Source organism: Haliotis rufescens, unplaced genomic scaffold (assembly GCF_023055435.1).
Source record: "Haliotis rufescens isolate VD_foot unplaced genomic scaffold, xgHalRufe1.0.p SCAF_30, whole genome shotgun sequence".
Lineage (NCBI taxonomy): Eukaryota > Metazoa > Mollusca > Gastropoda > Lepetellida > Haliotidae > Haliotis > Haliotis rufescens.
Window position 1 is genome coordinate 1872120 of NW_025964002.1, and position 12518 is coordinate 1884637.

The 12518-nt window shown below is 45.6% G+C and overlaps 1 protein-coding gene across 2 annotated transcripts in view; it reads left to right on the forward strand.

Annotated features, from left to right (window-relative positions):
• LOC124152235 (cleavage and polyadenylation specificity factor subunit 1-like) overlaps positions 1-12518 on the forward strand; it is a 50387-nt gene that overhangs the window by 982 nt on the left and 36887 nt on the right. For both annotated transcript variants that reach the window (XM_048380406.1, XM_048380407.1), the window contains exons 2-8: positions 26-188; positions 1256-1289; positions 2443-2570; positions 3083-3163; positions 4936-5087; positions 6382-6534; positions 7886-8025. In XM_048380406.1, coding sequence (XP_048236363.1) covers positions 45-188; positions 1256-1289; positions 2443-2570; positions 3083-3163; positions 4936-5087; positions 6382-6534; positions 7886-8025 — 832 coding nt within the window. In that variant the 5' untranslated portion in view covers positions 26-44. The remainder of the gene's footprint in view (positions 1-25; positions 189-1255; positions 1290-2442; positions 2571-3082; positions 3164-4935; positions 5088-6381; positions 6535-7885; positions 8026-12518) is intronic.

Genomic DNA, 12518 nt, shown 5'->3' on the forward strand with positions numbered 1-12518 from the left:
TGATAATTCCAGTGACTGTTTGCAGTTTGAAGTGATCCAGCAAGATGTATTCCGTGTACAAGCAGATCCATCCCCCGACAGGGATTGAACACTGCGTCTACTGCAACTTCTTCAACTCATGGGAGAAGAATCTCGTCATAGCCGGAGTCAACCAGCTCCATGTGTACAGACTCAACTCCGAGCTGGAGGTAGGAATTTCTTGTTTTGTTATTATTATGTACAGATTAAAATAATAATTGCAGCAAAGAGGGTTTGGGTGAACCTGGCACAGTCAGACTAGGATTATTATTATTATTATCTTATGGGTAGGCAATGCATAACAAAATTAAGTAAGCATAACAGTTGTCACTAACCCCTATCACGCTCCATGTTAAAGTTACAGTTGAAGGTATCCCGAGGGATAGTAGAATTTCAGCATCCTTACATATGATATCAGTATCATCAAGTACCCTGTTTTTGAATGACACCTGTTTTCAAAGAGCAATGTCAAAAGTGATTTTTGTTGCATTATTAATATAATGAGAGGTGTGACTTCATGAACAAACAGGGGCGGTTGGGTAGCCTAGTGGTTAAAGCGTTCGCTCGTCACGCCGAAGACCCGGGTTAGATTCCCGACATGGGTACAATGTGTGAAGCCCATTTCTGGTGTACCCCGACATGATATTGCTGGAATATTGCTAAAAGTTGCGTAAAACCATACTCACTCACTCATGAACACACCTGCTGGCTTGACCTATCGGCATTGGGATCATCCTATTCATGTGAAGTACTGTACACCAGTCAGAACAGTTCAATCGTCATTCACAATTTTGCTGCCTTTGTCACGATCAGTCATGGAGAAAAATTCATATTTTGTGAAAAGGTTTAAAAATTTCAAGGCCAGGTCTGGACTTATATATTTATACCTTCGCGTGTGTGTAACATTTCAGAGCAGCATCGACTTGTGCCAGTTGTGGTCTTGTAGCCTCCCACCAACCCAACCATCCCCAACCCCTTACCAATCCATATATAATTAATGATACCAAATCAAAATACTCATCATTGTGTTATTATTTGTCAAAATTAGTCAGCATGCTCAAACATAAGTTGTTAGGAATGACAGTGTACACTGTGTATGTGAATTTAGATATTTCTGATCACGGTATGAGAAATGTCATGAAGTGGAAACATTTAACCTGGCAATGTTTAGCAATGTTTAGCAATGTTTAGAACAGACACAAGATGATGTCCACTGATGTGATACTTTTTGTTGAAGATGTCAGAGACACCAGAGGAAGAAATGTTAGCAGGTGAGATATATTATTATGTTTTAGATGGGAGTGTCATTCATTGGAAACTCAAGTATTGCTATATAAACAACAAAGTATCAATATGTTCACATATCTATAAATAATATAATTAGCTATTCTGTATGTGCCCATATAAAGATGTTCTAAGTAGACCATGTATACCTGCAATTAATCAATCATTGTCATGCTTAATGTGATCCTGACTGATCTACTAAATGTTTATAACTGAATTGTCTGCCTTTTAATTGCCCATTTAAACATGTACATGATGTAAGCATTTCTATCATGTTGTCTATGGAAGTGATGCAGCATCAACATTAAAAGTTTACCAATTCATCGATATCATGATATATGATGGACATCATTTGAATTGCAAATGGGAAATCCTCCGATCTTTGTTTAGCGATAGTGAGCACTAGGATCTGATGTTAATACGATGGATAAGGGACACAACTCTGCACCGCTGGTCAATCTGTGCCTCTTGGTATTGTCATAAATGTATACCATGCATAAATTATGTGTTACCATGGTTACAATATAGTAGTTATCATCAAAATAGTTTGTTTACCCAGACAACAACGCACTTCAAATGATTTTCATGACATTAGGGATGTCTTGTATCAAAATATCCATGCTGCATCGATACCAATGTATGAATATTGATACTAAATTAATAATTTACTTCCACATAAATGCTGATTATTGGTTTGAGCTTGGTCTGTCAGTTCTATACACATTCCCTTACATAGGTCCCCAGCAACCCATGCTTGCCGTAAAAGGCGACTATGCTTGGCGTAAGAGGCGACTAACAGGATTGGGTGATGAGGCTTGCTGACTTGGTTGAAGCATGTCGTCGTATCCTGAATGCGTGGATCAATGCTCATGATGTCAGTCACAGGAATGTCTGGTCCAGACTCGATATTTACAGACTGCCGTCATTTAGCTGGAATATTGCTGAGTGCGGCATTAAGCATCAACAACAAACAAACATACCTGCCTCACTTTGAACTCACCTACTCAGAACACTTAACCATAGGTACAGGGAAAATATCTAACATTCCTCTGAATCAGTATTCCCCATGTTTTAGGTAACCATGACGACCTTCGGGTAAGTAGTGACAGACATGTCTCATGAAAGATTTACACTTTTCAGACAGTCGCAGGACGAGACTGGAGAACCTGGCTACGTTCACACTGTTCGGCAATGTGATGTCCATGCAGACAGTGAAGCTGGCGGGCTCACAGAGAGATGCCCTATTGCTGAGCTTCAGTGATGCCAAGGTGAAAACTGAATAAATGATAATAAGGATTTTGTACAAAAAGTCTTATTCTTTAGCTTATCCTCCATTGCTCCTTAATGCATCTTTATCCAAGGTCTTAATGCAGTATTAGTATTGCTTAGATAGCCCCATAACTACTCTTGTATACGGACAGACAGATTAGATAGCAAATTTTTAGACTTCTCCTATCTCACACTTTACATTTCTTCCTTCTTCTTTTGATTCTTTTGTGGAAACACGCTTGAACAGAGTTTCTAGTTTCTAAAAACATTTTGCCTGAACACATCCCAGTATCACCATGGTCACCACCCAAACAAATGGGTCACACACTGTAATCCCGTGACCTTATGCGACCTGATCACATGACTACCACTGCCACATCATTCTCCATCTCATCGCCATCCTGTGGAGACATGTATTGAGTTTAAGAGAATTCATTTTTGGTTTCTTTACATGAGCTCCCTCCTCATTCGTAATAAGGTCTACAACTGTTCGCATGTCTGTATGTTTCAGCTCTCTGTGCTGGAGTACGACCCCGGTACACATGACCTAAAGACATCCTCACTCCACCAGTTTGAGGAACAGGAGCTGAAGGTGAGGTCCTCGTGATGATATTGTGTTGATGTCGTGTTGATGTTGTGTTGATGTCGTGATGATATCGTGATGATATCGTGAGGATTTGTGATGATGTTGTGATGTTGTGTTGATGTCATGATGATGTGTTGATGTCATGATGATGTGTTGATGTCATGATGTTGTGTTGATGTCATGATGATGTGTTAATGTCGTGATGTTGTGTTGATGTCATGATGATGTGTTGATGTCATGATGATGTGTTGATGTCATGATGTTGTGTTGATATCGATGATGTGTTAATGTCGTGATGTTGTGTTGATGTCATGATGATGTGTTGATGTCATGATGATGTGTTGATGTCATGATGATGTGTTGATGTTGTGATGTTGTGTTGATGTCATGATGATGTGTTGATGTCATGATGATGTGTTGATGTCATGATGTTGTGTTGATGTCATGATGATGTGTTAATGTCGTGATGTTGTGTTGATGTCATGATGATGTGTTAATGTCGTGATGTTGTGTTGATGTCATGATGATGTGTTGATGTCATGATGTTGTGTTGATGTCGTGATGTTGTGTTGATGTCATGATGATGTGTTGATGTCATGATGTTGTGTTGATATCGATGATGTGTTAATGTCGTGATGTTGTGTTGATGTCATGATGATGTGTTGATGTCATGATGTTGTGTTGATGTCATGATGATGTGTTAATGTCGTGATGTTGTGTTGATGTCATGATGATGTGTTGATGTCATGATGATGTGTTGATGTCATGATGATGTGTTGATGTCATGATGTTGTGTTGATGTCATGATGATGTGTTGATGTCATGATGTTGTGTTGATGTCATGATGATGTGTTGATGTCATGATGTTGTGTTGATATCGATGATGTGTTAATGTCGTGATGTTGTGTTGATGTCATGATGATGTGTTGATGTCATGATGTTGTGTTGATGTCATGATGATGTGTTAATGTCGTGATGTTGTGTTGATGTCATGATGTTGTGTTGATGTCATGCTGATGTGTTGATGTCATGATGATGTGTTGATGTCATGATGATGTGTTGATGTCATGATGATGTGTTGATGTTGTGATGTTGTGTTGATGTCATGATGATGTGTTGATGTCATGATGATGTGTTGATGTCATGATGTTGTGTTCATGTCATGATGATGTGTTGATGTCGTGATGTTGTGTTGATGTCATGATGATGTGTTGATGTCATGATGATGTGTTGATGTCATGATGATGTGTTGATGTCATGATGATGTGTTGATGTTGTGATGTTGTGTTGATGTCATGATGATGTGTTGATGTTGTGTTGATGTGATGATGTCATGATGATGTGTTGATGTTGTGTTGATGTGATGATATTGTGATGATGTTATGTTGATGTCGTGATGATGTCATATTGATGTCATGATGATGTCATATTGATGTTGTGATGATGTTGTGATGATGTTGTGTTGTATGATTAGGATGATAACAAAGTCTCTTTCATGCTTCAGATATGAAAGCTTCAGATATTCTTTACATTATAGCCTTGACAACATGTGAAGAGTTTAGTGTATTGCATGAATCATACCATGGACCTATACAAGTCCGTGATCATACCAGTTATTAATTCAAGATATGATATTCCTCAGGGAGCTGAGAATGAAAACCAAATGCACGCTAATCCATTGACCAGGGTAATAATAATGGAGCGTCATGAGCATTGACTTGGAATTTGGCGTATTATCATGGTTATTAATGCACTTATTTTGACACGTATGATTACAGGAAGGGTTTTACAAGCCACATACAATCCCCATGGTGCGAGTTGACCCTGACGGCCGGTGTGCAGTGATGCTGGTGTACGGCACGCACCTGGTGGTGCTACCATTCAAGAAGGACGCTGTGTTGGAGGAGATTGACCCACTCATGGGGGGATCGTGAGTCTCCGTCTCCTGTTACCCTGGTTACACACCTGGCATGAATAACTTAAACCCCAGGGCACTTGCACTTGTTTTCATTATCTGGGTGCCTTTGTACAAAGCTATCTTAGCGCTAAGGTGATCGTAACTCCCATACCTTAACATAGACTTACGACAGTCGTAGCGCTAAGGTTGTTTTGTACAACGGCACCCAGATCTGTATGGAACCCGTGAAGATTGAAACTTCCATTTAAGAATTGGTCTTCAGCAACCCATGCTTTTTGAAAGAGGCGACTAACGTGATCGGTTGGTCATGCTTGCTGACTTGGTTGATGCATGTCATCGTATCCCAATTGTGTAGATCGATGCTCATGATGTCAGTCAGTGGGTTGGCTTGTCCAGACTCAGTTATGTACACAATGGCATCACACAGCTGGAATATTGCTGAGTGCGGCGTTAAACAACAAACAAACAAATACATTTTCATGGACTGAATGTGTACGTACAAACAAACAAATCAATCAAATCAATCAAATCAATCTCTATGGACTGAATGTGTGCATGAAAAATCCCATTTTGAATACACAGAGAACATATCATCTTTGAATACATCTCTGACCTTGCACCTTTAGGTAGGAGATGTTGCAGGTGTGTTGAGTAATTCCTCTGGAACCAGTACTGTAATGGAGGTTTCAAATATAAATGTGTCAGGGTATTGAGTGCCCAATAACAACCTCATACTTGACCGTACCTAATGTTCATTGATATTATAAACATGGTGAATAAAAATGTTATTGATAGTGTCTCCATCGATGAACAACACCTGCGTACATACATGAACGTGTGTGTAGCTTGTACTTTTAGCACCCGTGAAGATCCGGGGTAGAATAGGTCTTCAGCAACCCATGCTTGCCGTAAAAGGTGACTATGCTTGTCGTAAAAGGCGACTAATGGGATTGGGTGGTCAGGCTCGCTGACTTGGTTGATGCATGTCATTGATCCCAATTGTGTGGATCGATACTCATGATATTAATCACTGGATTATCTGGTCCAGACTCGATTATTTACAGACCGCCGTCATATACCTGGAATACTGCTGAGTGCGGCGTTAAACAACAATCCAACCAACCAACCAACTTGTACTTTTAGAATGGCATTTGAATTGGATGTGTTGGGGTGAGTTGTTTTTTTAAAGCTGGAAACATCGTCTAAGACGTTTCCACATCAAGGTTGAAGAAGAAGGAAGAAATGCTTAGTGTGAGATAGGATAAGTATATATCTATATAAGTATATAACTTTTCAAATTTGCCAGATTCAGCAGCAAGTCTCCCATTCTGTCGTCCTACATCATCGATCTGCGGAAGCTGGACGAGAAGATCACCAACGTCCACGACATCCAGTTTCTGCATGGCTACTTCGAGCCGACAGTCTTCATTCTGTATGAACCTCTTATGACATGGACAGGGTAGGTTGTGTCAGACTCCGGGCTAGAACTGGTCACATTTTCTGGTCGTACGGGGCGACGTAATGGATTGGGTGGTCAGGCTCGGTCGTACAAGATGACGTAATGGATTGGGTGGTCAGGCTCGGTCGTACGAAACAACTTAATGGATGGGGTGGTCAGGCTCGGTCTTACAAGATGACGTTATTATTTGGGTGGTCAGGCTTGGTTGTACAGGGCTACTTAGTGGATTGGGTGGTCAGGCTTGGTTGTATGGGGCAACTTAATGGATTGGGTGGTCAGGCTCGGTCGTACAAGATGACGTAATGGATTGGGTGGTCAGGCTCGGTCGTACAAGATGACGTAATGGATTGGGTGGTCAGGCTCGGTCGTACAAGATGACTTAATGGATTGGGTGGTATGGCTCGGTCTTACAAGATGCCGTAATGGATTGGGTTGTCAGGCTTGGTCGTACGGGGCTACTAAGTGGATTGGGTGGTCAGGCTCGGTCATACAAGATGACTTAATGGATTGGGTGGTCAGGCTCGGTCGTACAAGATGACGTAATGGATTGGGTGGTCAGGCTCGGTCGTACAAGATGACGTGATGGATTGGGTGGTCAGGCTTGGTCGTACAAGATGATGTAATGGATTGGGTGGTATGGCTTGGTCGTACAAGATGATGTTTTGGATTGGGTGGTCAGGCTCGGTCGTACAAGATGACTTAATGGATTGGGCGGTCAGGCTCGGTCATACAAGGTGACGTAATGGATTGGGTGGTATGGCTCGGTCGTACAAGATGACGTAATGGATTGGGTGGTCAGGCTCGGTCGTACAAGATGACGTGATGGATTGGGTGGTCAGGCTTGGTCGTACAAGATGACGTAATGGATTTGGTGGTATGGCTCGGTCGTACGATGCAACTTAATGGATTGGGTGGTCAGGCTCGGTCATTTGGTTGATTGTATGTCATTGTACCCTGACGAAGTGGATTGTACCTCATAATATCAATCACTGGATTGTCTGGTCAATACTTGATTATTAACAGGCTGCCTTCATACAGCTGGAATATTGCTGACTGCAGTTTTAAACAACAGACGAAACATCATATACACATCCTGGATTTTGTCTGTTATAATGCATGTTGATTAATCAATGTAAATAAACCTAACAGAGGACTCAACAAGTTATGGTTCTCATATACCAGCTGGTGAAATAAGCCAATACTATATATTCAGATTTATTTTCTGGTACCAGAGACAGGGTCAACTAGTTTGGCACATAGCATTGGCTCAGGACACAGAATATCCACTGACACTGTTATTCAACCTGTTGGAATAGTATTGTCATTTATTCACTGATTATTCCCCATACAGTCGTACAGCGGTGAGGGCGGACACCTGCAGCATTGTCGCCATCTCCCTCAACATCCAACAGAAAGTCCACCCCATCATCTGGTCACTGAGTAGTCTCCCCTTTGACTGTTTCATGGCGATTGCTGTGCCGCGACCAATTGGTGAGTAGTGATGATCTAGATGGTTGGTTCACAACATGTTGATCATACTTTGTCTGGATGGGAGTAGTCTCCCCATTGTTCCTATCCATGGCTTTATCATACCCCGACCTAAGAGGGCCAGGGATATAGTTATACCAAGGAATTCCATCCATTGTCCTTCCGTCTTTCAGAGGACATTTTGTGTGTGCGACCTATAACTTGAAAACTACCGTATAGATTCTTTTTGAACTTGGTGAACTCTTTTTATGCCAATATGAGAGGTTTAATGCAAAGTTTGATTCTGATATGTGGATTTTTTAAAGAAAAATTATTCTCTTTCTGATTAAATCCTCCTTGGGGCACTTATTGCATTTTCCTTGCTCAAGAAAATCTATATGACATAGTTGTAACCATTTTCCTTAATAAAAAATGTTACCACACAAAAAACTTCGTTTTTGTATGATATACGACCACCCTTACGGGGCCTCACCCCCAACGGCGCCTCACGCCAGGGGGAGCAACTCTCACCCAAATCACTTTCCTTATGTCATCTGTAAGAGACAGACGTGTTGATTTTTCACACAAGACAAAAATAAGAGAAATCTATCGTTCGACAAGAACCATGGCTGACCAAACTGTATGTATGGTACATTTCTTTCTTTGCAAAGGCGTAATACCTCGCATTGTGAAGTTATAGAGTTGTAATAATACGCCACGTGCACGGTACCTTTGAATACAAATGGCCGTAATGGCGTCCATATTGTAGTTCCACGGGCTGATACATGTAACACCAAGGCCATTAAGAAACGGCTTGGGGTTTTGTTATATCATACAGCATTGATCTACAATTTTTTCCTTTACAAAACCCAAGGTGGTGTGTTAATTCATAAACTACACTTACCTTTTTTACGGGTTTTTACACCTTAGCGCGTAACACGCCCCTTTGGTGTTATAATTATACTACACATTGGCTATTAGTATCGCGTTACAAATCGCATTCTACATTACGCCTTTGCTTCTAGTTTCACAATTTATGCACGTTTCTTTCCGATCTTTATATCGCACTGATACACGTTGATACCCTTCCCGCCCACCTCAGAAATTACGGTCTTGTTTACAAGACCTTCAAACTGTGTACGGGTTGTTCTAAGACAGGCACGAACGCTGCCGAATATGTCTGGCGGAGGACATTGCCTTTACCCCCCGGGGCCCCCAAAAGAGACAAGTTGACTTGTTCCACTTTAAAGAGGTCTATTAAAGGCGGGGGTAGATATCAGATCTACTAAGACATCCCCCCCTCCCCATCTAAAAAGGGTAAAAAAGCTGCCGAGATTGTCTCCCCCGCTCCCTCTCCGGGGGCCGGGGGAGAAGGCTCGAGGGTCCCCGTAGTAAGCACTGCACCCTCTCCTGCACTGTCTTTGGCAGACTTTTCTGCGTTACTTAAGTCGCAGATGGCGTCGATGATGGAGGAGGTAAAGTCTCAGCTCCGAGAGGAGATGCGGACCGAGCCTTCCCTGTTGTCGGCGCCGGACGCGGCTTCGAGACCTTGTGATATGCCCGGCGTCGGCCGAGGCAGGCAACTTGGTCTCGGGGACGATCTCAGACCGGGCTTCGGCGACGGCTCGAGGTCGCTCCCCAGCGGAGGGGTGGCGGGCGCCGGCCCGTGCACTACCGACGCACAATTTTCCCTAGCGGAGCCAGACGCCTCTTCCGAGGCCGAGGCTTTCACTAGTGGATTCGTAGCCCGGAGCCAGGGGGGTTCCCTTGGTCTCGGGGACGATCCGAGACCGAGCTTCGGCTCCGGCTCGAGGTCGCTCCCCAGCGTAGTGGTGGCGGGCACCGGCCCGTGCACTACAGACGCACAATTTTCCCTAGCGGAGCCAGACGCCTCTTCCGAGGCCGAGGCGTCCACTAGTGGTTACCTAGCCCGGAGCCAGGTTGGTTCCCTTTGTCTCGGGGACGATCCGAGACCGAGCTTCGGCTCCGGCTCGAGGTCGCTCCCCAGCGTAGTGGTGGCGGGCACCGGCCCGTGCACTACCGACGCACAATTTACCCTAGCGGAGCCAGACGCCTCTTCCGAGGCCGAGGCGTCCACTAGTGGATACCTAGCCCGGAGCCAGGTTGGTTCCCTTTGTCTCGGGGACGATCCGAGACCGAGCTTCGGCTCCGGCTCGAGGTCGCTCCCCAGCGTAGTGGTGGCGGGCACCGGCCCGTGCACTACCGACACACAATTTACCCTAGCGGAGCCAGACGCCTCTTCCGAGGCCAAGGCTTTCACTAGTGGATACCTAGCCCAGTGCCAGGTGGGTTCCCTTGAACCTCCGGCACCTCGGCACCGGGACTCGGCCTCGGGCCGGGTGCAGAGACACGTGCGGGACAGGATTGTCCATGTACTGCCTCAGGTTGCTGCGCCCATGCCAGAGTCGGAGACACCCAACTTGACTAAGGTCAAGCAGGGCCGGCGGTTGCCCCCCCTTTCCCGTGTGCGGTGCGGAGTTGAAGGCTGCTTACATATGCTTCGAGGAGCAATATCATAATGCATGCCAACAGCTCCGTGTGTCCGTACACTCCGCGTATCTGTCGGCTGTACAGAGGGAGTTAGCGGGAGAGGGGCCGGCCGACTAACATTATCTTGCGCGGGACGCTATTCGTAGCTGTGCATCGCAGATGATGTGCGCTGTTATGTGCATGCGCAGGCGGTGGATGTCGGTATCTAAATACTTGACTTACACACGCCAAGACCTACTTGCTTTGCCGTATAAGAGGGTGCCACCCTCTTCCCTGGGGCTCAGCAGGCGGTCCGAGAGGCTGCTCAATTGTATACTTCCATCAAAGACTCATAAGGCCTTGTTGGAGGTACCAAGCGTTAAAACCGCGTAAGCGGGCCTCTCCAATTGTCCCCTCCTACGCTAACGCACGGGTCAGACGTCCACACCTGCTTGGAAGCCGCCGCTTCCTTCAGGTATAAGGGCGCCGTGAGGAGCAAGGGAGGCACGGGCCGGGGCAAGGCAGCTGGTCGAGGCCAACAGCTTTTTCGCGGGGCTGGGAACGATGGGTTCCCATTAGCGCCCGAAGAGCCCCGGGTGAACCCATAGTCGCAAGTTATCGGGAAAACTCATCCGCTCCTCCACTTTTCCGGGATAAAGCACACACCGGTGCCTGCTACCCGAGAGAAGGCGGAATTCCTCCGTGCCGAGGTCGACGCACTTCTTATGAAAGCTGCGATCGAACCGGGTCCCGAGGGACAGGAAAGCGAGGGCTTCTACTCGACTTGTTTCCTAGTCACCAAACAGTGATCTCAACTGTCGAGACAGTCAATAGACTTAAAATACGCCTATCTCCACATACCAATACATCCAGAGTTCAAGAAATACCTGAGGTTTTCTTTCGACGGGAGGTGTTATCAGTTCAGGGTTCTACCATTCGGGATCTCCACGGCCCCGAGGGTGTTCACCAAGCTGATGTTGATTCCCGCCCAAGTGGCCAGGTCAAAAGGTCGGTTCTGCCATCCGTACCTCGACGACTGGGTTACTAAGAGCTCTATTGCAATCCCTGAGTCAGATAGCTACACAACAAGTGATAGATATTCTGATCACTCTAGGGTGGATGGTCAATCTCAAGAAGTCAGATCTGAGCCCCACTCAGAATCTAGTCTTCCTAGTGGCTAATTTCAACACGGTGAGAGGACGTGTATCTCTGTCACAAGATATCAAGTCCCTTAAGCGCAAGTCACACTGCTCGTACATGGCTCCAGTTACTGGACAACATGGCGGCGACAGTGGATTTGGTCTGGCGGGCGCGCTTGAGAATGAGTCCCATTCAACAAGCACTCCGTCGACTTTGGGCGAACTCGGAAGATCTCGAGACTGTGCTCGAGACTCCGTAGTGGCTCATTACACACCTCCAGTGGTGGACCGAGGTCGGGAATCACTCCCGTTCCGTCTCTCACAGTTCAAACAGACGCGTCACTCTCCGGCTGGGGAGGCGTTCTGAATGATCACACTGCCTCGGGACTATGGTCCCAGCAGGAGATCAAACTGCATATCAATGTGCTAGAGCTGAGAGCGGTCAGGTTGGTGTTCCAACGCTTCCCGGATCTGCTTCGTGGCCAAGTGGTTCGTCTAGAGATGGACAACCAAACGGCGATGACTTACATCCGGAAGCAGGGGGGAACGGCGTCTCCGTCGCTTCGACGAAAGACGTGGCAGTTCCTACTATAGTGCGACTCTCACGATATCAGGGTGCTACCTGTTTATCTCCCGGGGGTGGACAACGTCCGTGCGGACGCTCTGTCTTGCCGGATCCTCGCTCCTCACGAGTGGAGGCTCGACCCGGGGATATTCGGGATTTTCTCCCTGTTATACAGGTCGTTACAGGTGGATCTGTTTGCGTCTGGGTTAAATAACCAGACACCAACGTTCTGCTCCCGAGTCCACGACCCGAGGTCGGTGGCACCGGACGCCTTTCAGCTAGATTGGACGGACAGTTCTGTGGGCATTCTCCCCAGTACCTCT